The 25,566-nt window shown below is 44.3% G+C and overlaps 1 protein-coding gene across 1 annotated transcript in view; it reads right to left on the reverse strand.

Annotated features, from left to right (window-relative positions):
• The window catches only part of ST6GAL2 (ST6 beta-galactoside alpha-2,6-sialyltransferase 2), a 40,163-nt gene that overhangs the window by 12,919 nt on the left and 1,678 nt on the right, over positions 1–25,566 (reverse strand). The window contains exons 2-4 of the mRNA XM_075562579.1: positions 16,910–17,007; positions 14,480–14,581; positions 10,960–11,134 (exon numbers count right to left, since the gene is read on the reverse strand). Of these exons, the coding sequence (XP_075418694.1) occupies positions 10,960–11,134; positions 14,480–14,581; positions 16,910–17,007 (375 nt within the window). The remainder of the gene's footprint in view (positions 1–10,959; positions 11,135–14,479; positions 14,582–16,909; positions 17,008–25,566) is intronic.

Below are 25,566 nucleotides of genomic sequence, written 5' to 3' on the forward strand. Positions count from 1 at the left end.
ACTAGGCCATCAGGGTTTCTTGGAATCAATCATAGTTGGGTCTTTATTATTAGTTCCCATATTCCTATAACACTAAGAAGTACATGCAAAAAGATGGGTGCCAACAAAAAGAAACAGGAAAAAATCCATGTTTTATAAGTCCATTTATAATCAGCTCTTATGTATGACCTTTTACATTACATTTTACAGACATAGAAATAAGTCCATGAGAGATAATGGAAGTAAATTTTCTAATTTTGTCTTTAAAGTAAAAAAGAAAATTTATAGTTGAAATCTAGTAATGTTAGAATATAGGATTTAAGGTTACTGAATCTCAAATTACAGATATAAATAATATTTACTAAGCTATATTATTTTAACTGAAGACAAATATAAATAATTGTGCCACCTGAGTTTAAATATTGTAAGAAATTCAGAATTGAGGGAAAGTACAGTGTTAAAAATAATTATAAAATCCTGTGTTCTCCAAGCCAAATGAATAGCCCCTCTTGATACCACATCAATAGAAAACCTGTAGACAAGATTTCTTAAGTTTCCTCCAAATTTATGATTCTTAAAAGCTTTAAGTGGTAGGTATGTATGATCCCAGGCCCAGAAGCATTAACATGACTTAAGAATTGGTTAAAAATATAAATTCTTATTACCCCCACTTATTCAGAAAATTTAGAAGTAGGTCCAGCAATCTGTGTCTTAAAAAGTTCTTGAGTAAAGAGACCCAAAGACATATGAAAACCACAGATGGATGGATGGATTTGGGGTTCACACTTAATTCTAGCCCCAATCTCAGAACAATTAGTTATGACATGGCCTTCATGATGCTTGCTCTCATGAAGTGATCACTGAAGATAAGGGTGCTGTAGCAAAATATGATGAAGAAACCAGATGGTGACGGTTAGCAGGAAGAATAGCATCTGGGGTTTTAAAGGCTTGTCTTCCAACAAGTAGCCATCTATGAGAAGCATCAACGAAGTTCACATTAAGAAGCACACCAGCTGGTGTGATTCAGTGATTGTAATGATGAAGTCCAAATCTGAAGGACGGAATGGTATCAGAGCTTAAATCGTGAACCACCAGTTGGCAGAAGACTATGGACGGCAGTGGAAGCCCCAAATCCATTTGCAGGGTCCCCACATGGATTAAGACTCCAGGGGGTTCCCTCGGAAGGCAGCCGCAGTCAAGGGCTGTGGATACCCTTGCTATAGACAAAAGAACACTGTCGATTGTGGCAGGTATAGTTAGAGTAAAAGTTATTTCAGTTTTAATGTATTTTCAGCTCTCTTTTCTATTGAGGATTTTCTGTTTTGCCTCATCATTGTTGGGTTTGTTTGGTTGCTGTTGCTGTTTGTGTGTTTCCTGTTTGTGTATTGTAAGATTTTTTGTAAATGAAATCCAGAATAGGTAAATATATAGAGACAGTAACTGGATTAGTCTTTGTCTCGGGGCACTGCAAAGGAGGATGCGGAAAATGGACAGCTAACAGCAAGTACAAGAAGGAAAATGTTCTGACATGGATTATGGTGATGAGATGCAAGGTATATTTCAATAAACCCAATCCCCATGGGCAGTCCTGCCTTTCTGTAGTTCTGTCCTGCTGAATGTGGTTAATGAAAAAAGGTAACAAGTGTGAGAGTCCCTCACATCATAAAGCACTGTGTGGCTTCCTTCTTGCCCTCTCTCTTGAGTCACATGCTCTGGGGGAAAGCAAATACCCTGACTGAGGACATGCAAACAGCCCATTGGAAAATGCCACATGTTGGGAACCTTGCAGGTTCCTGTCAGAGTTTTGTAGAAATTAGCCATCTTGGAAGCAGAGCAGATACGTTAGCTCTCATCTATGCACCTTGACTGCAACCTCATGAGACACCCCAAGGTAGGATTTTCCAGGTGATTTCCTCCTGGGATACTGACTCATAGAAACTGCAGGAGACCGTTATCAGGCATCAAAGAACAAAATATCACATCATTGTGTGCTCACCTCCCCAATATGATTGCTGAAGACCAAGCACATGCATAAGCAAATGTGGTGAAGACAGCTGATGGTGCCCGGCTATCAAAAGATATAGCATCTGGGGTCATAAAGGCTTGAAGGTAAACAAGTGGCTATCTAGCTGAGAAGCAACAAAGTCCACATGGAAGAAGCACACCAGCCTGTGTGATCATAAGGCGTCAAAGGGGTCAGGCATCAAAGAACCAAAAATCAAATCATTGTGAATGAGGGGGAGTGCATAGTGGAGACCCAAAGCCCATATGTAGGGACATCCCCTTACAGAAGGGTTGCAGAGAGGAGACGAACCACTCAGGGTGCAATGTAGTAATGATTAAACATACAACTTTCCTCTAGTTCCTAAAGTCTTCTTCTCCCCGCCCATCCACCCCTCTATCATGATCCCAATCCTACCTTATAAATCTGGTAAGTGCCTTCAGGAGCAGTGGTGAGAGTGGTGATACCAGGAGGGTAGAAGGAGGGTGGAGTGGAAAAGAGGAACCGATTACAAGGATCTATATATAACCTCCTCCCTGAGGGATGGGCAACAGAAAAGTGGGTGAAGGGAGATGAAGGAGAGTGTAAGATATGACAAAATAATAATTTAAGGGTTCATGAGGGAGGGGGCAGCAGGGAGGGAGGGGTAAAAATGAGGAGCTGATGCCAAGGGCCTAAGTGGAGAGCAAATGTTTTGAGAATGAGGAGGGCAACAAATATACAAATGTGCTCGACACAATTGATGTACGGATTGTGATAAGAGTTGTATGAGCCCCCAATAAAATGATTTTTAAAAAAGAAACTGTAGGAGTTATTAATGTTCTTTTCAATATTTAAGTTTGGAAGCAATGTGCTTTGTAAAAATAATTAGTCCACCTAAATTCTTGGTTCTTCAGAAGCACGCTAAAGTTGGAAACATGACTGAACCAGAACATTCATTTATTCACCAAATCATTATTTACCTGTATTTGTTATATTTCTGGTAAGCGTCACAGCACAATCATGGGCAAATAAACACACCCTTGCCCTAAATGTACTTCCTCTTGTCTGTCAGTGGAAACATTGCAGTTGTAACTATGCTTCATATACGTGAACATACGGGTATACTGTGCGTCCCTCACTCATCTCTAGATTTCACACAGCTGACTCCTTAACTGCCTTCCTTCCCATCCTCTTCCTGGGACTCAGCCTGTGTCTGGCACACAGGACGAGTTCAATCAATGTCGAATTGATGAATGACCGTTCCCTTTTCTTATTTGCTGTTTTCCACCTACTATATGGCAAATTCAGGCTCAGTGACAAAACTTCTGAATACAACTAGTAATACACACACACACACAAACACACACACATATATCTTCTGAACACTACCAGTTATATATACATATTGCACATATTATGTTCCAGGTTGGTGTTGAGATTTTTTTAAAATCATTTTATTGGGGCTCATATAACGCTTCTCACAATGCATACATACATCCATTGTGTCCAGCACATTTGCACATTTGTTGCCATCATCATTCTCAAAACATTTGTTTTCTACTTGAGCCTTAGTATCAGCTCCTCATTTTTACTCCTCCCTCCCCACACCCGCCTCCCTTATGAAACCTTGATAATTTATAAATTATTGTCATTTTGTCATATCTTACACTGTCCAACATATCCCTTTACCCACTTTTCTGTTGTCCATCCCCCAGAAAGGAGGCTATATGTAGATCCTTGTAATCGGTTCCCCCTTTCTACCCCACCCTCCCGGTATCTCCACTTTCACCACTGGTCCTGAAGGGGCCATCTGTCCTAGATTCCCGGTGTTTCCAGTTCCTATCTGTACCACTGTACATCCTCTGGTCTAGCCAGACTTGTAAGTAGAATTGGGATCATGATATTATGGGGGGAAGCATTTAAGAACTAGAGTACTAGTACTATTTTTAAGGGGCTCATAGATTTCCATATGAAGAAATATCTTTTGTGCTCAAGGTGGTTAACTTTTAAAACAATTGGAACATTCTCCACAATTTTACACATGTAGATCCATAAACACAAATGAGGAAAATGCATGCAAAGGGTTGAATTGTATTAGGGAACCAAATCTGAGACTTTTTTTATATAAGGAAGTGGTGTTAACAAACCAAGAGACAGGGAACAACAAGGGATCCAAATTTGTGGTGAGGTGGGTGTGGCAGGCCTGGTAGGGAATGATCAAGGGTAATGTAATGAAGAGGTATAGCTGAAACTGAGGTGGGGACGGAGCATGATAGTGGGACAGGAGGAAAGTCAAGGGAAATAGAGGAAAGAGCTAGGAGGCAAAGGGCATTTATAGAGGTCTAGACAAAGACATGTACATATGCAAATATATATATGAAGATGGGGAAATAGATCTATGTGCCTATATTTATAGGTTTAGTATTAAGGTGGTGGAAGGACCTTGGGCCTCTACTCAAGCACTCCTTCACTGCATGAATACTTTCGTCTATTAAATTTGCATTCTATGATGCTCACCCTCCCGACACAACCGCTGAAGCCAATGCGGGTGAACAAGCAAATGTGGTGAAGAAAGCTGATGGTGCCTGGTTATCAAAAGAGATAGTGTCTGGGGTCTTAAAGGCTTGAAGATAAACAAGCGGCCATCTAGCTCAGAAGCAACAAAGCCCACATAGAAGAACACACCAGCTTGTGCGATCATGTGGTTCTGAATGGATCAGTTATCAGGCATCAAAGAACAAAAAAATCATATCATTGGGTGCACACCTCCATGATATAATTGCTGAGGAAAAACAGGTGCATAAGCAAATGTGGCGAAGAAAGCTGATGGTGTCCGGCTATCAAAAGAGATAGTGTCTGGGGTCTTAAAAGCTTGAAGGTAAAGAAGTGGCCATCTAGCTGAGAAGCAACAAAGCCCACATGGAAGAAGCACACCAGCCTGTGCGATCACAAGGTGTTGAAGGGATCGGGTATAAGGCATCATCAGAAAAAAAATATCTTACCATAGTGAATGAAGGGGTAGTGCAGAGTGGAGACATGTCGGCCACTGGAGATCCCCTTGCAGAGGAGTCTAGGGGAGGAGATGAGTCAGCCAGGGTGCGATGTAGCACCGATGAAGAATACAGCTTTCCTCCCCCTCTACTATCATGATCCGAATTCTACTTTGCAAGTCTGGATAGAGCAGAGGATGTACACTTGTGCAGATGGGAACGGAAGGCACAGGGAATCCAGGGCGGATTATACCTTCGGGACCAGGGGTGTGAGGGGCGATACTGGGAGGGTAGAGGGTGAGTGGGTTGGAAAGAGGGAACTGATTACAAGGATCTACATGTGACCTCCTCCCTGGGGGATGGACAACAGAAAAGGGGGTGAAGGGAGATGTCAGACAGGGCAAGATATGACAAAATAATAATTTATAAATTATCAAGGGCTCATGAGGGAGGGGGGAGCAGGGAGGGAGGGGGGAAAAAGAGGACCTGATGCAAAGGGCTTAAGTGGAGAGCAAATGCTTTGAAAAGGATGAGGGCAAAGAATGTACAGATGTGCTTTATCCAATTGATGTATGTATGGACTGTGATAAGAGTTGTATGAGTCCCTAATAAAATGTTTTAAAAAAAGGATAAGCAATCATCAATCACGATGTACTATTTCAGATCCAAGTGGAGCCTTATGCTACTTGAGAAAGTAGAATGCCAAGGAAACTCCCAGAATGCTCTTCCCCAAAGAGAACCATCCTGTTTGCCCATTGACTTGGGGCAGAACAGTTTACTGTGCAAACGGAACCATTCTAATCTCTCCCAACAGCTCTATGATGTGTTCGTCTGTTCACTAACGGATAGTGGATGTTAGAGTGTTTGGAAATGATGAGGTGGTTAGACACAAATGAGGTGGTTAGAGAAAATACTTTTTCAACGTGACTTCAGGTCACAGAGAGGGCATTTGGTGAACACTTTCTGCTTACAGGGGGAAAAATACTCATTGATTTTAAAAAATATTCTTATGGCAGATAGCCTGCGATGTGGGTGACATCATTTATTGATATTTATGAATGCCAGTTAACTTAAAAAACAGACTCTGATTCAGCATCTCTCCGAGGAAGATCAAAGAAGATGTACAAAGGGACTACAACAGCATCGGGGGTGGGGGGGGTGGGGGCGTGATTCAGAGGATAATACAGGTTCTGCTGAGCAGAGCTACCCAAGGTTGCATCTGGCTTGGGGAAGATCAGCAAACCCAATTCCATAATGTTAGGCTGTGTCTTTTATTGCATGGGCATTGTCCCCCACAGAAACCAGCCTGTCCAGTAGCACCTTAATGATGGCTTAGTCACTTAATATTTCTCGCTCTTTAGCAACATGTACTGTCCCATACAACTTTCAGCGATGAAGGCAATGTTCTCTGAGAACGTAAGTTGTGGTTTAATATAACCGAGGAACTGAAATTTTAGTTACTTAATTCTAATGAACTGAAACTTACGTAAACATACACATGGTTGTGCTGGGCTGCTAACTTCAAGGTTGGCTGCTCAAACCCACCAGCTACTTCATGGGAGCTGTCTGCTCCCATGAAGATCTGCAGTCTCAGAATTTCTGTCTAGGGTCACCATGAGTCAGCATCAACTTCATGGCAGTTTGCTATTGTTTTTTAGTGTGGCTTCCAGCTACTACAGAGGGCAGCACAGTGCTAGAAAAGAGTAATAAACGTTAGCCAGCAATGTCATCCTTACGTTTATTCACTCATTCCCATTTCTCATCTGAGTGTCCTGAGGCTCAGTGCACTGAGTGACTTGCTCTGAGCCAGAGAGCTAGTAAGTCACAGAGTATAATTCAGCTTAAATCTATCTTGCCCAATATACAATCCTGCTATCACATTAAGCTCTAATTTTCCTTCATTATGTAAAGTAAGAGTTAAAGGCTAGCACCAGGCTCTGAAATTTCCAAATTCTGAAGAAATAGTTATAAAAGGAAGCTGTGTATACATAACATGATTTTTTTTTTAGCAAAACCATGTGGGAATGAAGAAAGACTGCATTTTCAGTAAATACTGTTGGGACAATCGGATTTCCACACTGCAAAGGGATGAAGCTGGATGAAGAGACGAACTAAAAATAAAACTAACATAGATGTGAGAACTAAAATCATAAAACTCTTAGTAGAAAATGCTTCAAACCTAGTTTTTGACAATGGTTCTTAGAACTAACCCCCAAAGCAGGGAAAACAACAACAAAATATTTTGACTTCATCAAAACTATAAAACTGCTGTGCATAAAAGGACTGAAGCAAGAACGTGAAGGGATGCTTACAAAATGGGAGAACATGTTTGGCATCTGCACGATATCAATAACTCTGACCACTCCCAAACCAACAGTCTGGTTTGGTCAACTTGTATTTATATCAAAGTGGAGGGTGGGGTCCAACCTGTCCACCAGATGGCAGCCTGATGCTGCCTTGTGGGGTGTGGCCTGCTTCTCCCCATCTCTCTGCCTTTTTTGCCATCCTGCTTGTTGGGACTCTACATGTCTCCAGGGGCAGTGCCATGTGGACCACCTGATCCCGAGGGCTGTTGGTGTCCCACCATATTTCCCCTGACCTTGGGTCCATCCGACTCTGTACCCATTGGCCTGTGACCATCCAGTCTCCACTTCACCGTGAAATACTATTCAGTCATAAGGAGAAAGACATTTCTGATATATGCTAAGACACAGATGAACCTCGAAAACATTATAAGTGAAATAGATATAAAAAGGCAAATAAGGCATGCTTCTACTTACTTCAAATACCTAGGCTAAGAGAATGAATAAAGACAACAGGTTTATTAATGATTACTGGAGGCAGACAGGAGGTGTTTGGGGGAGTGGTTGCTTACAGGCACCAAATTTATATAAAAGACGAGAAAATTTAGACATGGATAATTGTGATGGTTCCCTAACATGGTGAATTTAACTATGCACCAAACTGTACATGTAAAATGCACGATGGCACAAGCAAAAAAATGGTCTAAATAGCAAATGTACTGCTAGATATAAGGGACACAAGTGGATAAGTAATTTTCTATGGTCACAATTACTCAAGTCCTGGTGGCGCATTGGGTTAAGCATTGGACTGCTAACTGCAGGTCATTGGCTCAAACCCACCAACCACTCTGTGGGAGAAAGATGGAACTATCTGCGCCCATAACGATTGACCATTTTGGAAATTCTATTAAACAGTACACTTTGGTCCTATAAGGTCACTATGAATTAGAAATCAACTTGACGGCAATGAACTTTTGGTTTGGCTAATGATTTAAGTTGCATTTTTCAAACTCTGAGTAGATCATCAGTATATCTGACAGCCCATCCCACTGGGTTTTAAAGCTTTGTTCTAATCAAATATCAGCCACGTGAACTCAAGGGAAAGCCATGATATGAAAAAGACTTTATTAAAATTCTGCCACATTCTATTATGCTTTTAAAGTACAATTCTGCCCTGTTTACCCTGTGCTGACACATTAAATAATACAGTCTTTCCTAAATCAACAGGATCCTACTGAATTACAGTAGAGGCAAAAGAGTTAGGACGTCAGAAGGGTGATCTGGAAACAAAGAGTGTCAAAGGCATGACTTTAAGGAGGCGAGAGAAGAGCCGCGGAAGAGCCGCGCTCGGGAGAGTTACAGGCAGGCTCCTATTCAAAATCCATCCTACATGGAACGGCCCATGCTATTACGGCACGTGAAGCCCACTCCCACTCTTGCAACCTTCACTAAGTATGCCCTGTGTGTGTATGTATGTATGCCCTGTGTGTGTATGAATGTATGTATGCCCTGTGTATGTATGAATGTATGTATGCCCTTTGTATGAATGTATGTATGCCCTTTGTATGAATGTATGTATGCCCTGTGTATGAATGTATGTATGCCCTGTGTATGTATGAATGTATGTATGCCCTTTGTATGAATGTATGTATGCCCTGTGTATGTATGTATGTCCTGTGTGTGTATGTATGTATGCCCTGTGTATGTATGAATGTATGTATGCCCTTTGTATGAATGTATGTATGCCCTGTGTATGTATGTATGTCGTGTGTGTATGTATGTGTGTATGTATGTATGTGTGTGTATGCCCTGTGTGTGTATGTATGTATGTATGTATGCATGCCCTGTGTTCGTAACCAAACCACTATTTCTAGAAAGTTCTCACTTATCGGGGGAGGGGGTTGGAAGGCCCAGTCTATGGCCTAGGTATAGTGCAGGGTAGTAAATCAATTGAAATTTGATGATATATATATATTTAAATATCCTCCAGCTCTTTCAGAGCCTTCCATATCACTAAGGAGATAGATCTTGATAAGATAGGCCTTGATATTGTCCTACTCGGGGGAAATCAAAGGAGGCATGAAATAAATGATGGGGTAAAATAAGACTCGGTAGAGAAAATGGGATAAAAACTACAAACTTGGAGGAGCACGCCTGGCTGTTTGATCATGTTGTTGGATAACAGCCATTTCTGGATTAGAGCTAGTCGGCTCTCTGGTTGAGAGAGTTGTGCAGACTCCAGAACTGGTTTCAATGAAGCCATAACTACCAGTCATCTTACATTTGCATGGCTCTACTCTATGGCTGATCGTGGCCCTGGTGGTGTAATGAACTACACACTTAGCCGCTAACCACAAGGCCAGTGGTTCGAACCTACCAGCTGTTCCGCAGGAAAAAGATGAAGCTGTCAACTCCTGTAAAGATGGAAAATCTCAGCAACCCAAAGGGGCCATCCTACCCTGTCCTATGGAGTCCCCAAGAGTGAGAATAGGCTGGGTAGCAGTGAGCTTGGTTTCTTGGTTTTGGTATTCTTTGTCTGCAAAGCAGCTCCTCAGCCTGGCCCCTTACAACAACGAGATAGCAGTGCGTGGTTCAAGGGATAGCAGTGTGTGGGTTCAAGTAGGCTGCAATTTATTTTGACGTGTCTAGCGGCAAAAGGTAGAATCTGTGTCCCCGCCCCTTGAATCGGATGGGGTCTGTCACTGCACTTTGACCAATAGAATAGAGATGAAGTGATGCTGTCACACGTTTCCAAGGCTAGGCCTTACCAAATAGGTCACTTTCATATCAGACTCCTGTAATATTCTCCCAAGCAGCCCTAAGCTGCCACATAAGAAGTTCAACCACCTTGAGACCACCGTGCTGGAGGGAGCACCTGCAGGCACACAGCCAGTAGTGTCATCCCAGCCGAGAGGCAGGCAGGAGAGAAAAGCCAGTCCACCCGACAGCTGAGTACCACCCAGCGGCCTCCGCTGAGGTCATGCCCAACAGGACAATTGTCCATCAAACATCTTTGATAACCCATAAGATGATGCGATCCAGAAAGACGGGTCCTGCATCACACCGCTAAACTGTCGGGTCATTTGTTATGCTGCATCAGATAACTGGGACCAGGGCATTCTTTCCATACACAAACTCCTTTCCTTCCAAAGTGGCCTATGATTCATCGCTCTTAGGATGCAGCATGACTAGGAAGCACCCACCAGCAAACAAACAAGTAAACAATCCCCCTACCCCCCATTGTCATCACCTTGATGACTCAGAGCAACCCGTGCAGGGTGAAGTCCACTGCAAATCTTCACGGGAGCAGACAACACCCCTTCCTCCAGCTGAGTGGCTGGAGGGTCCAGACTCAGGACTGTGGGGTTAGCAACCGAATGCGACTGTATCATTTGTTCGACATCAAGCCACCCCTGCCTTCCCACAACCAATCACTTGAACTTTTTTGTTTGTTTTCATTCCAAACTTTTTATCGGTGAATTGGGTGACGGTTTGCAGAGAAAGTCAGTTTTCCCTTGAACCATGGATACACATTTTGTTTCATGTCCTGGGTTGCAATCCCCACAAAAGTAACACCACTTATCTCACTTCCTCCCGGTGTTGCCCGTTTCCATCCCCCTCCTTTTCCAACCCTTCTGGACTGTGTCCCTGGTCAATGCCGCCCTTTGGATCGCAGCCATTCGGATTTTCAGGATCTACTTACCAATGAAACCAGAGGACGGTGGGTTAGGCTGAATCTGTTCCATGGTGTTCTCCTGGATAATGTCCCAGAGCTGCCAGATGAACTTAGGATGAAGAATGTAAAACGGCTGGCTTGGGTTTCTCTGACGATGCTGAATATATGGAGTGAACAGGTTGTAGTCTGGCTTCTTATACCACTAAGGTACAAACAAAACAGAAGGGCCATCAAGTTCAGAGGGCACACAGTCAAAAGAAAACAGGGAAAGTGGATTCAGAGGCTGAAACAATCCATTGGCTCAGGAGGGAGATGGAGACAAAGAGGGCTCCTCAGTTCTACAGGCAGTTTCCTCACCAGCATGAGGGGAAGAATAGAGAGCGAGGGAAGGAGCCTAGCCTGTGGCTGTTAGTCGCTTCTGACTCATAGTGACCCTATGTACAATGGAATGAAACACTGCCTGCCCTTGAACCAGCCTCGTAACTGTTCCCATGTGCTCACTGTTGCAGCCACTGTGTCAATCCATATTGTCAAGGGCCTTCCTCTTTTTATTGCCCCTATTTAATCCGCATGATACCCTTTACCAGGGACAGTGTAATGTTTTATTCCTTAGTAAACTGAGGGAGATGGGTTAGAGCAGTCAGCAGACTCTGTCTGTAAAGGGTCTAATGATAAACATTTAGGGCTTTGGGGTCATACTGTGTCTCTGCTCATCCCTGCCAGTGTTGTGTAAAAACAGCCTAGATAACAAGCCTTGGAGGGACACTGTTTGTGTTCTAATAAAACTTTATTTACTCAAACAGGCATCAGTCAGATTTGTCCCATAGCTGTCATTTCCTGACCCCAAGGATGGATCTTTGTGTTTTAAAATGAGTCTTCCCATTCTAATCTGTAGTGACAGAGGCATATTGTTGCCAGATATGGAGTTGGAAATGGGGAGATTGGAAAAAATAGCCCTTTGGGGGATGGTGGAAATATTCCTCATCTTGCTTGTGGTGGTGGATGCTTGAGGGTATAAATTTCGCAATACTCACCAACAGGTATGCTTAGATTTATTGTATGTAACTTCCAGCATACTCAGGTTGATTTGGAAAAAGAAAAGTCAATCTTCAGATGAAAGGAGATTGGCAGAAGGCCTGTGAGGGAGCAGCTTAATGCATGCTCCCTTCAGAGAGAGGCCATGGCTTACACAGAGTAAGGTTCCAGGAAATACTCCATAGAGGAGAGGGTTCTGTGGCTTTAAAATAGGCCCATGCCAAATATAGTTTGGCGACGGATATCCTGGTGATTTTGATGCACATCCCTGGTTGAGGGCCAGTTAGGCGCGTGGCAGGTAAATGTGCAGCCTCATTCTCAAGATGCCCAGGAGCCCCACACCCTCTTCCTGAAGAACCCCTTTTACTGTGGGTGACATTCTTCGCCACTGACTGCTTATGAGGTGCCAACTAGTGCCATGTCACATTCACCTTAAGAAAGGACCATTCTTTGGCTGCACACCTCCATGATACGATCGCCAAAGACAAATGGGTGCATAAGCAAACGTGGCGAAGAAAGCTGATGGTGCCCGGTTATCGAAAGAGATAGTGTCTGGAGTCTTAAAGGTTTGAAGTTGAACAAGTGGCCATCTAGCTCAGAAGCAATAAAGCCCACATGGAAGAAGCACACGAGCCTGTGTGATCATGAGGTGCCAAAGGGACCAGGTATAAGGCATCATGCAATATATATATATATATATATATATATATACCATAGTGAATGAAGGGGGAAGTGCAGAGTGGAGACCCAAGGCCCATTTGTTGGCCACTGGAGATCCCCTCATATAGGAATTTAGGAGAGGGGATGGGTCAGTCAGGGTGCGATGTAGTACCGATGAAGAACACAGCTTTCCCCCAGATCCTGGATGCTTCCTCCCCCCAACTACCATGATCCGAATTCTACCTTGCAGGACTGGATAAGGCAGAGGTTATACACTGGTGCATATGGGAGCTGAAGGCACAGGGAATCCAGGGTGGATGATACCTTCAGGACCAGGAGTGTGAGGGGCAATACTGGGAGAGTAGAGGGTGAGTGGGTTGGAAAGGGGGAACTGATTACAAGGATCCACATGTGAACTCCTCCCTGGGAGATGGACGGCAGAGAAGGGGGGTAAGGGAGATGCCAGATAGAGCAAGATATGACAAAATAACAATCTATAAATTATCAAGGGCTCATTAAGGAGGGGGGAATGGGGAGGGAGGGGGAAAAAAAGAGGACCTAATGCAAAGGGCTTAAGTGGAGAGCAAATGCTTTGAAAATGATTAGGGAAAAGAATGTACGGATGTGCTTTATACAATTGATGTATGTATATGTATGGATTGTGATAAGAGTTGTATGAGCCCCTAATAAAATGTTTAAGAAAAGGAAGGACCGTTCTCCAGAGGCCAAGACAAAACATCCAATTGCACGGCCGGGAGTGTCCCATCATCCCTTGTTCACAGCCTCGGTTTCAAAACGAGTCTGCTCGCTTCCACCCAAAAAGAAGCAAGGTCCCTGTTCTCCGACCGACGGGTATTATTTACTGCAACTCCACTAATATAATTTGCTTGTATCCTGGTAGCTAGTTCATAATCTTATTTTGACTATATCGCCTAAGATCCTAGGATTAAACAAGCTGAGCGGCAGAAGGCAAAGAGAGGCACACTCAACAAATGCCTGGGACAGATTTCACTGGAATAATAATGAGTTGTTGATGCACAAAATTTAGATTCTCTTGCCAAGCACTTCCAATTTACCTCAAAAGGTCTTGTAACTACTTAGAAGGTGACGTAACCCTGCTGCAATTTTAAAAACTCTGGCTTTAATTAGCTTGGCATCCAAAATATACCCAGGGTTTTTCTAAACATTTAGACATTCTACTGTTTTTTTCTTCTTCTTCCTCTTTTCTTAAGTCTTCCAGAACAGAAGCACTCCCACGTGAGTTGGCTAAGGTTCACCAAGTATGTTCCTGAAAGCAGGGATGAAAGCGGTGTTAACCCCTATGGAGGCAATTAGGAGCCACGATCAGTTGCATTCTGTCTGTCGCAGTTTAATCCTTGACTTGCTCTCATGACTAATCAGGCAAAGGATGGCCTGATGGTTGAGGTAGGAACACTTCAGTGGTAGGAATTCTGCTCCCTCAAAATATGTGTTGGCATCCCAACCCTGTAGAAGTGGTCCCATTTGGGAATAGGATGCTCTTTGGCGTGGAATTTTGCTTACAGAGCCCTTGGAGACTGAGAGAGGCCCCAAAGGAAACACTCACAAGGTTGCAGTTGGCAGAATATAGACAAGGAAACCCTGAGCAGGGAAGGCAGATGCCTCTGAACCCTGCCAAGGAAACAGAGGACTCGGGGCTAGTCTGCACAGCTGTCAAGAGAGCTAACCTTCCTGGGAGCCGGTGCCCTGAACTGGGATTTTGACCCTCCTGAAGTGTGCGAAAACAAATGTCTGTTTCATAATGATACCCACTTCTGGTATTTCTGCTACTGAGCCCTAGGAGACGAAGACAGGCCCCAAAGGAAATACTCACAAGGTTGAGATTGGCAGAATAAGGAGCAGGGTCCCACGCCACCAAAATGACATCTTTGTACAATGAGCTGTCAATAAAGTGATGACTGGGGTTGGTCAGAATCTGGCAATAGACAGAGGGGAAAAGGTCAACTCCGGCATTCCGCTGTTCACAATCTTCACTCTCCACAGACACAGAAGTCAGAATCAAGGACCAACACAAGCGGAGAACGCTCCTCAGACTTTCTATTTCCCATGGGGCCTAGGAGAGGGGCACAGCATGCTGGAGCGTTTCCAGAATGGTTTTTTTTTGGCGGGGGGGGGGAGGGGCTGGGGAGCGTTGGATTCTTCTTCTTTTTCAGCACCACTCTGTACATCTTCACCGGCGCTTTGCACCAGCTAGTAGCACTGAATTAGCTCGCCCTGCCCTGGCTCCTTCAGGGTCTCCCATCCTACCCTCTGCCTCTACAATTGCTTTGGCAGGTAATTTGGAGCGAGAGGCTGGGGTGGATGAATTGGGTTACTCAGCGGCTGCAGAGTGGGAGCCTCGGGACAAACAGGACACAGAAAGAGCCAATAGACTAGAATCTGCCCTCGGGTAGAAGAGCCCTCCCTGCGTGACTCAATCTAGTTCTGGATGAGTTCTTCAATCTCATCTGCCAATCATCTTTTCTTGCTGAACTACAGGGTTTTTTTTTGGGGGGGGGGATATAACATGATGTCTTTCCTCAGTTTCAAGGCATGCTTTCATTTCTTCTCCACATTTTAATGTGTCTGAAGGTAGGATGCGTCTTCCAGATGACATGCATTGTAATGTGACGGGGTTTCTCTACTCCTCTCTGGAAAGCCGTCATTAGACGAATGGTGGATCTTACCATTCACGACAAGTGAATTAAAGAAATAAGGTAATTGTTTCTTAACTCGCCGCAGGCTGCCTGGCTCAGTGAACTATGCAGAAAGCTGAGCTTTTGTTCTGCAAGGAACTCATGAGTCACTTAGCTCCTGTTTCTTTGCTACACAGTGCTGAAACTCTAGAAATTGCTGTGGTTTGTGCTGAGGAGAATTCTGCTGTAGATTTGGAAGACTTTCTAAACAGAACATAAATAAGCGTTTGGAGTGTTTTTCTTCTTTCATTTTCAATAGAACAATTTTCATTTTTAAGAAACATTGCAAATTACTGGACTAAACTTCAGTGTCCCCCTCCAGACCCTCAGATATAATTTAATACATGAGCAGTCACTCTCCAAACCAAAACTAACTCACTGCTATCCAGTCAGTTTCAACTCACAGCGATCCTACAGGACAGAGTAGAACTGCCCCTTTGGGTTTCTGGGGCTGTAAAACTTTTCAGGAGTAAACAGCCCTATTTCTCTCGTGAAGAGTGGACTATGGGTTTCAGTGAGTGATTTGTGCTTAGAGTATTCACTGGCTCTTAGTAATACCCTGTGACTAGAATACATGTGCAAACTTTGCCTAAAACATGTTATGCCTGTAGGTGGCTTCTCAATAAACTGTGACAAAGCTGGGCTGTGTTAAGAAATAGATAATACATTTTATACCAAAAGCAAAACAAAACTCACTGCCATCAGGTCGGAGCAACCCTATAGGACAGGGTAGAACTGCCCCTGCGGGTTTCTGAGGCTGTAACTCTTTAAGGAGTAGAAAGCCTCATCTTTCTCCTGCTGAGTCACTGGTGTTTCAAACTGCTGACTTTGTGGTTAGCAGTCCAATGTGTAACCACTATGGCCTTCTATACCAAGCAGGTGTCTAAAGAGATTCTGTGTTTTCATAAAGGCTCAGTCACAGCTGGATTCTTTTTTCAGTGACTCAAGATGTAGGGAATGTGCAATAGAATAATGTTTGTTTGTTTCTAAAGAATTGGAGGTTTCCTCAGAATCTCTCATTTGATGCCAGTGGCCAGGGGCCATGGTGTGACAAGCTGGGATCGCACTGTCCACGTTTGCTGGATGACCATGACTAAGTATTTGATCGCTCATTGCTCAGCTTCCTCTTCATAAAGCGGGAGTCATAGTCACTTAGAATTATTGCCTAACTGAGAGACGCATACGGGGCCTAAGAGGATGCTGCCACAAAGGGATTGTGTAGTAACACGTGCGGGCTACCTCCTTGTACTGTTGCTTTTCTTCATTCCGATCCTGTCGTGCTGCCCTTGTTATTTTGGTTTTGTTTGCTGTTAGGCTGAAATCCCTCAGTTTACAAATTGCAATTTGTTAATATATGTATATAAATTATATATATTCAAACATTTCCTTTGTATCTTGTTTTTCGTATTCCTATCATATAACTTCTTATTTCTCTGAGCCCCACCCCTTTTCATTACAAGACCTCCTAGAAATAACCAGATGGATAAGCAGTGCATTTCTTGTCACTCCTTCAGTTGAACTCTTTGCCTACAAAGTGTGCACCTGCTATAACACCCCCTCCCTCTTACCTGGGAATTGATGATGCGCAGGGTGGTTTTATTTCCAACATCTTTCTCATAACCACGTGTAGGAGCAGAGTTAAATCTCAAAACTGCATCATGAGAATCTAAGGGCACATAAGTGACAAGCTTACTTTTTTCTCTGTAGAATCACATAATCTGTGGGTGGGGTGGGGTGGGGTTTGGATGTTAAAGTAAAATCTTTCAATACCTGAAGCTAATTCGATGCACCGATAAAGTTAAGGTACCCGGTAAAGTTTTGTAGGCGTCAGCATACCGTGGCCCGTGGGCCAAGTGTGATCTGCCACCTGTTTCAGTGCAGAAAATCCTATTGCAGCACAGACAAGCTCATTCGTGTGTACACTGTCCACACTGCAGCTTCGACTGTTGCAAAAGAGACACCGTATGGTCCACAAGGCCTAAAATATTCCTCTCTGGCTATTTGAAGAAAATGCTTCTGGATCCCTCAGGATCAGTGAAAACGAGGATGACCCTCGCTGAGATGGAGTGACACAGTGGCTGCAGCAACGACGGGCTCACGCACAGCAACGATTGAGGGTGGCGAAGGACTGGGCAGTGTTCTGCTCTGTCGTACATGGACAGCATCTCTTTGAGTCAGAGCTGCCTCTATGGCATCTGATGACAACAACGACATGCTGATATGAGCTCTGGTGGCACAGCCGTGAAGCGAGTGGCTGCTAACTGAAAGGTCAGTGGTTCAAGCACACCAGTCCCTTGTTGGAGAAATATATGGCAAACCGCTTTCCTAAATAGAACTGCCACGGAAAGCATATGGGGAGCGCAGTGCTTTGCCTAAGTTTCCCTGCAGTCTGAATCAACCTGTTGGCAATGGGGCTTGGGTTGATTTGTATGCTTTGTCTAAATGTCATATAACTTGGAACTTCCAATTAACCACCAGTTCTTAACCTCACAGTTAAATGACCTACTTTGTTTGGGTAAGGAATCGCCCTATTGTTTATTTTTATGGAATCATGTTCTGTCCAAAATCTCGAATTTTCTTTGAGCCAGAAATCTTTCTGCCTCAGGACAACCTTTGAAGCGTATTCACAGCCAAAAGAAGTCTTGCCTATACGGCAACAACCCAGTGATGTTTACCACATTAGAAAGTAAACCAGAAATGTTAAAATTATCGATTCATTCGTTTTAAAAGAATCATGGTCTTTATTTTCTAAAAGAATAAGACAAAAACTTAGTGATGAGTGGATACTGTTTTAAATCTTTTTTAACACTGACTGAGCTTTAGAGCAGACAGTTGGTTTCTTGTATCTGCTTCTGCAGTCAATCTGTCGCGCTATGCTGATTTGGATGAAGTACATGAGTAGGAGCGCCCAGATCTCTCACTGAAAAGAGAGCCCTCTAAGAGTCTTTCTAGGTCACTGTGGATATTCTTCCTTGGTATTTCACCAAAGCTCGACACTGGCAGGTTCTTAAAAGCTCACTGAAATGTGGTGTCTGAAACCGTGGTCAAGTTTTATGTTGCGTTGCATTGAAATCCACTGGTCTATTTTGTTCTTAAGATGTTTGTTGATGGTGCAAACAATTAAATGCCAGGATACTACAGTGAAGGTAGATTGTTTGAACCCACCGAGTAGCACCATGGAAGAAAGGTCTGGCAACCTGTTCCCATAAAGACAACAGCCAGGAAAATCCCGTGGAACAGCTCTACTCTGTAATGTGGAGTTACCGTCGGTCAGGATCAACACAACAGCAACAGGATTGGTTTAACAGGTTATCTTGCTCTGAAAATAGATCTTTTGGTTATGCAAAATTGTATCACACCAAGCACTGATCATTTGGGAATATGGTTGCAATGGGTTATAGTGATCTCCTAAAGCTTGATGTATTCATTATAAAGTATGTACATATATACTCATGTGTGTGTTTATACACACATATTTGCTAGTATCACCATGCGTCTCATCAATTTGTACATATGGCAGGCTTGCAAGCTCATGGTTAAAAGAGTGAATTTTATCGTTGGTAACAGGTACTCTCGGTTGTTCTTCTAAAAGTCAACCATCTTGATTCATCTTGTCAATTTCTTTTAACATATAATCACAGGTATGACTGTCAGTCTTTTGGGTTCTTTGGGCAGAAAATTATCTTTTGACAAAAAAGTGGCTAGTTCAACTCACCGTTTCTTCACACAAGTTCTTCTCCCTGTGTGCTGGCACACAGATGTGATTTTTTTGTGTATTCCCATTGTGCCACAGAGTTTCTTCCAAACATGTGAACTGCAGGGTTGATAACCCAAAAAATGAGTCTGCCTGCAGACTCATGGTGACCCTACGGGACAGAGCAGAACCACCCGGTGGGTTTCCGAGCCTATAACTTGGTACGGGAGTAGAGTGCCTCGTCATTTTCCCACGGAGCCGCTGGAGGTTCTGAAATGCTCTTGCACGTAGCAGCCCAACATGTAATCACTGGTTAATAAAATATCTTTATAATAATGTTTACCACATTAAGCTACATCAAGGCCATCCACAAATAAAACTGGCTTCTCCCCCTAAGCCGCCCAGCCCCTCCCCCGCCATGTATGGTGCTGGGTGGGCATACTTGTTGGTGAGGAAGTACAATGACCACCAGTAAAGTTTGATGCCACTGCTTGACTGGTGCCAAGAAGACAGCAGCTTTACCCACTAGAGCGGTGGTTCGCAATCTTCCTCAGGCCGCGACCCTTTCATACATGTGGTGGTGACCCCAAGCATAAAATTATTTTCATTGCTACTTCATAATTGTAATTTTGCTACTGTGATGAATCGGGCAATGCCTGTGAAAGAGTCCTTCGACTGCCAAAGGGGTCACGACCCACAGGTTGAGAACGCTGCACTAGAGCTTGCCAACAGTTAAAAAGGAAACCAACTCCTTGGTGTTATTATGAAAGTATCTTTCATCTTATGGAACCTGAAAAGGTCTTTGGGACCCCAAGGGAACTTGGACTTGACTCTGTGAAGCGCTGGTCTAGGAGAGCGCTCTCACAGGCAGACAGTCCCATGAAGCTTAGCAAGTGATTGCTTGTACTCAGAGGCAAGGAGCAGCAGCTTCCACCCCTAACCCTAGTGCCCTTGCCCATAGTGACCCCACTGACACATGGGGCTCCTCCTCTGGCCATATAACTAAGGCAAGAGTCCCAAGCCAGTCGGTGCATTTCAAATTAGAGAGTGTTTCCAAATGTAACACAGTCCTAAGAACTGCCCCTCACTGGAATGTAGAAGCACTTGGCTTCTGAAAGGTTGGTGGTTCAAACCTACCCAGTAATGCTTTGGAAGAATGACCTGGTGATCTTCTAAAAAAAAAAATCACAGGCATGACAAGCCCATGGAGCACCGCTCTACCGTGAAGCACTTGAGGAGCTAGTGACTCCGTGACAACGGCTTTGGACATTTGCTCTAACCTATACTGAGCTATTTCAAAGCATTCACACAGCTGCCCAAGACCCAGGGTGTAGGGATGTCATTTAGCTGGGCTCTTTGGGACATCATGTAAGCCTCAAGAGTTAAGCCATCAAACTGGAGTAGGAGGAGCTGAGAGGTACAGATAAAAGGCTGCTAAGGAGGGGGACTCACGCTGTATCTAGTTAAAGCTGACAGGGAGTAGAATCCGATTGAGATAGGGAGAGGGAGGCAGTGTGGGAGGAAGAGGTAAAAGAGTGTATCTATCATGCAGGCATGGTTTGTAAATGTATCCCTGGCTTGATAATATGCCTTCAAAATCAGAGCTGTCCATTCGTATTTAGAAAATCAGCAACGCTGAGACAGCAAGCACGAGGGGAATAAAGTCAAGTGTCATTTCTGGAGACGGCATTTCCAGGCTACCGCTGTTACGCGTTGACCTTGAGAGCAGAGCTGCGGCTAAGTCTGTCCTCTGAAGGAAGATTAAAACCCTTAAAGGAACAGCTGAATGAGGAGCAGGGCTGACCGCACCAAGCACAGATGCAGAACGAGAACCCCACTGAAGTGGCCTAAGAGGGAAAACTTCATGTCCTCGGGGTAAAACCTGCTCAGGTGTAAGACAAAGCTCTGAGTCCCTCCCTCCAGCAGTGCCTGATCTCTGGCTTGGATCATCTCACCGCTCAGACTCCTGACACAACCTTCTGACTCTCTCCCAGTGCACCCTCCATCCGGCAGTGATCTCTAAAGTGAGAATGACCAGTTACTCCTCTACTTCAGTGACTTCAATGCTAGGCACTGTCCACACTGGAATCAGCCTAGAATGCTTCAGATCCAGGACCCGGGGTTGACTCCAGTCTCAGTCCACAAGGACACGAGATGCCTCTATTTCCTTATAGATCTAATGGGAATCATCCTATTGATCACTTGGGGTTGCAAAGCTGAAAGCAGTTACCACACAGGAATTACTTGGAAGAGAATCTCCTCTGTAGAAACATACCCTGACCCGAAGGAGTAGCAAGCAAATGGTTAATGAGCTCAGAGACTCACCTTCAGAGGAAGAAAGGTTCGTGATCTATTGACAAATCGACCTTTGAAAACGTTGTGGAACACAGGTCTACTCTGACACATAAGGGTCACGGGAGTCAGGACTGACTTCACGGTAACTGTTATTATTACCATTATTAAAGGCTATTTTCTGTAGAGTGGTGTATCAGACCACGTATGTGCTGACCCCCCCCCTCCCTCCGTAGGTCCTACCACCCACAAACCCTGGTGCTTCTTTCTCACTATCTTTTTATGCCGAACCTCCAGCCATGTCCCACTCTCTTCCTCTAGACTCTCCTAAGACATTCTTCTTCACCTTCCTATCTGTGCCCAGCTTTCAACTTTTGAGGTGGGTTAAGATTCCCTTGTCATTTTGACCATGTCAGTCTATATATTTCTCCATCACTGCCCTAACCACATAACACTGGAATAGTGTGTTCATGAGTCTGTAGTCTCCACTGGACAAATACTGTACTGTAGTTGAGATAAGTGCCTTCTTCAACTGCGTTTCACTAACAGCTAGTCTAGTGTCTGAAAGTATTTGGGATCAACTATGTTTGTTGAATGCTTGACTATCTGATCTTTCTTTTTTAAAAAAATGTAGCAGGACATTTCAAATTCTAAGCTCTCAGAAGGAAATCAAAGGCTCAGAGAAGAAACTAATCCACAGGGCCACTAACCTACCAAAGCCATGGCCTCATCTGCCTCGAGACCAGAACTAGAGGGTGGCGAGCTACCACTATGGAATATGTTGATCAGGGCCAGAAGAGACCCTGACACAATGGGAGAAAAACAGAGAATCCAAATTCTGAAAAAGTCTAGGCTACTGGACCAGGTCTCCCTGAGACTATCACTCTGAGTCAGTCCTCAAACCTTGAACTGAAACTGCTACAACATACAGAAAACTTTAGTCAACAAAATGATCAAAATATGAAGGTGCTGTTTCTCAGCACATCCTCCATCTGAGTCCACACACTTCCAAAGGCAGTGTTTCATCTCTCTCCCCTGTCCCCCCTACAAACCTCCAACGCTCTTGTAATTCACACCACATCTGAAAGAGCAGTTGTGGCATTCTCGGGGACTTACATTGCCATTTCAATTTTGGAAACAAACAAAAAAGGCTGAAGGGGAAAGGTAAAGGCTGTCGGGTAGATGGAGTGCGCTTTCCCCGTTTAATGTTCACGAGAGCTTCTGAAGAATGAGCAGGCGCACCACAGTGACAGGGAAAGTGTCAGCTTAGGTTTCCTTGCCTTTTCTCACCCACACAGTCTTCATGTTCCTGAACATTTCTTCCTAATAAGCTCCATGGTCACCCTGTGGCCCTTGAGAAAATATTTCAAGATGGTCTCATTAGCAGCCAAAGAAACATGGCCATTTCTACCTTGTCCTGACCTCGCAGCCTGATATTGGCCCAGAACATCTTTCTGGCAGCCTCTGTTCAGATTGGACCTGGATTTGGCAGGCAGCGGAACAAGACTAAAACAAGTGCATCACTGAGAGAACTTGTCTGCAGCCTCCCGCCAATCCCAGATGCATGCTGAAACACATTTTGTCTAAAGTAAACCCAAACTGGAATCCTAGTGGTCATACTGTGTGACTTACCCTACTGTGCCTGCCAGCCACACATTTCCCCTACCGTCTATTTTCCATGCAAGGACTCCTGGTGGCTACGCAGTGGGCTGTTTGTTCACCAGAAGGTCAGCATCTGGCGTCCACCGGCTGCTCCTTAGGAGAAAGATAAGGCTTTCTATTCTTGTAAAGATTTACAGTCCTGGAAACTCACAGAGGCAGTTTACTTTCTGCTACCAACTCACTAGGAGTTAGAAAGTAATTTGGTAGTGGTTAGTATTTTCCATATGCTTCCCCCGTTTAAGTTTACTTTGGTTGAGAGGAAGCACGCGGATTCTTCTTTTCCACCCTAAGCCTATATCTGCTACCTGAGACTAGACATGTCGCTCCTCTGTGTGTGGTTTGCATTGGGCTGCTCTCCACAAAGTCAGTAGTTCAAACACAGCAGCACTCCCCTGGGAGGAAGACATGGCTTTCCACTCCCATGAGTTACAGTCTCAGAAATCCACAGGGGGCAATTCCACCTGATCCAATAAGGTCGCTATGAGTTAGAATGGACTCAGTGGCAGGGAGGATGTTTTTTGGTTTTGAGAGTGTGTGTTTCCAAGGGACTGCTAGTAGAGGCTCCCATGACCAAATTAGAATGTATATGTCTGGCGTAAATATATTTCATGGTTCTAGGAAATAATTCTCTATGTTTCCAAAATAATTCAAGTTGCTTTTCAATAATATATTCCAAGTGGAGGTGTTTACAACTGCAACACTTTTCTCAAAAACAATGCCTGCACATGTCTGACTCAGTCTGAAAGATCAGAGGAGCAGATAGGATGCATTGTAGGTTGGGAGAAAACACAAGAGGGAGCTAGAGGGCAGCCAATAAGTAGCTGTGAGGCACTCCTGCCCCTTTCAGAATTTGGGGGAAGTTGTTGACTACTCAGGGATGTTCAGACTGGAGGGACCTCCAGCAAAGCTGGGGTGGGGTGATAAACACAGACACTTTGGGTACTGAGCCCTGCTGGTGCGTAGTGCTTACATGCTGGGCTGCTAACTGCAAGGTGAGCAGTTTGAAATCACCGGCTTCTGCGTGGGTCTGTGGGAGAAAGATGGGCTTTCTATTCCACTAAACAGCTACAATTTGGAAACCCAGAGGGCTCATTCTGCTCTGTCCAAGATGTCACCATGAGTGGAATAGATTCGATAGCAGTGAGTTTGGTTTTGGGTTTTAGCTCTGCTCTCAATTTTGGGGGGTTAAGATCAAGGTCTTTGGTGAGTCCTCTGGTCTTCACTTGGCCAATTTCACACCGTAGAAATTCTGGGGGCCAAGAGGAATCTCCCTAAATAGTACAGCATTTCCCAACCTTCCAAGTTCCCTGGAGAAATATGTGACATACATTTGTTTTGATGAAAAGAGCTGTGAATAACTAGGCGGGGTGTGTGTGGGCGTGTGCATGTGAAGGGGGAGGCTGGAGGAGGGTTCAGCACCTGCCAGGCACCACTCTGATCCTCAAATGCCAATTCATACAGAATACCAGATGTATTTTGGCTTTACAAATTGAGTTAAAGTTAGATGTTCTTAAAAGGTAGGTGCAAAATCCAACTCGAAAGCACCCAGAAAAGAAAATTAAAAACAAAACAGAACTACCCCCTCCTCCATAAAAAGCCTGGGCATGTTCCTCATGTTACAGATCTCTGATTCTGCCCATGAAGCTTGAGATAAGGGATAGCATCGAAATCAAACGTAGATATACTCAAAGTCCAAACGCACTGCCGTCAGAGCAACCTGATAGGACGTAAGGTACTACTGTCCGTGTGGGGTTTCAAGGCTATGAATCTTTATGGGGGAAGAAGGAGCCAGCTCTCGCTCATGGAATGGCTGGTGGTTTTGATCTGTTGACCTTGCGGTGCATAAGTCAACTGGTAATGCAGTATCACCAGGGCTCTGACGTAGCTACTAGAAAGGCTCCTCCAAAAACAACTCTGCATTTTAGGGTCCAGAATCACGTATCGCTCACTATCTTTCACATTCTCTTCCAAATTCGGCATAGAGTTGAGATTACCAAGTTCTTTCCAGAGATAGTGAGAAATAACCAAGCAGAACCGGACCTGCTGCAGTAAATTCGGACACTTCAACCCTCCAGGACAGAGCTGACTGAGCTGCCATGTAGATTTTCTGAGGCTGTAAATCACGAGACTGCCACATCTGCCTCCCATGGAGCAGCACGTGTGTTCAAACCGGCGGCCCTTTGGGGCGGCAGCCGCAGGTTTCCAGCAGGAACAAAGAATCAGGAAATTCTCCCTGAGATGCAAGAGCAAGCCAGAGAGGCAACTCGGATGCAGAGGTATTTAAAACCAGAGGCAAGTTACTGCCTGCTTCAAAGCATAAGGCTGAGATTCTGTCTCTACATTATTAATATTGGTCCTCGGCAGTGAGCAACAACTCGGGGGTTATTTCCCCCCTGGGGCCTCTAAACCACTGCTGTTTCCTAATAAATTGAAGGCGGCTCTGCTCTGGCTGTGCTACGGGCTCATCTGACACATGATACAGCTGCTATTGTGAGCCTGCCGTAATGTCAGCATGGGGCACGGGGACCCCAGACCTCAAGCCTACACTTGTGAACTTGCACCATATTCTGTTGGGTT

Source organism: Tenrec ecaudatus, chromosome 11 (genome assembly GCF_050624435.1).
Source record: "Tenrec ecaudatus isolate mTenEca1 chromosome 11, mTenEca1.hap1, whole genome shotgun sequence".
In the NCBI taxonomy this organism is placed as follows: domain Eukaryota; kingdom Metazoa; phylum Chordata; class Mammalia; order Afrosoricida; family Tenrecidae; genus Tenrec; species Tenrec ecaudatus.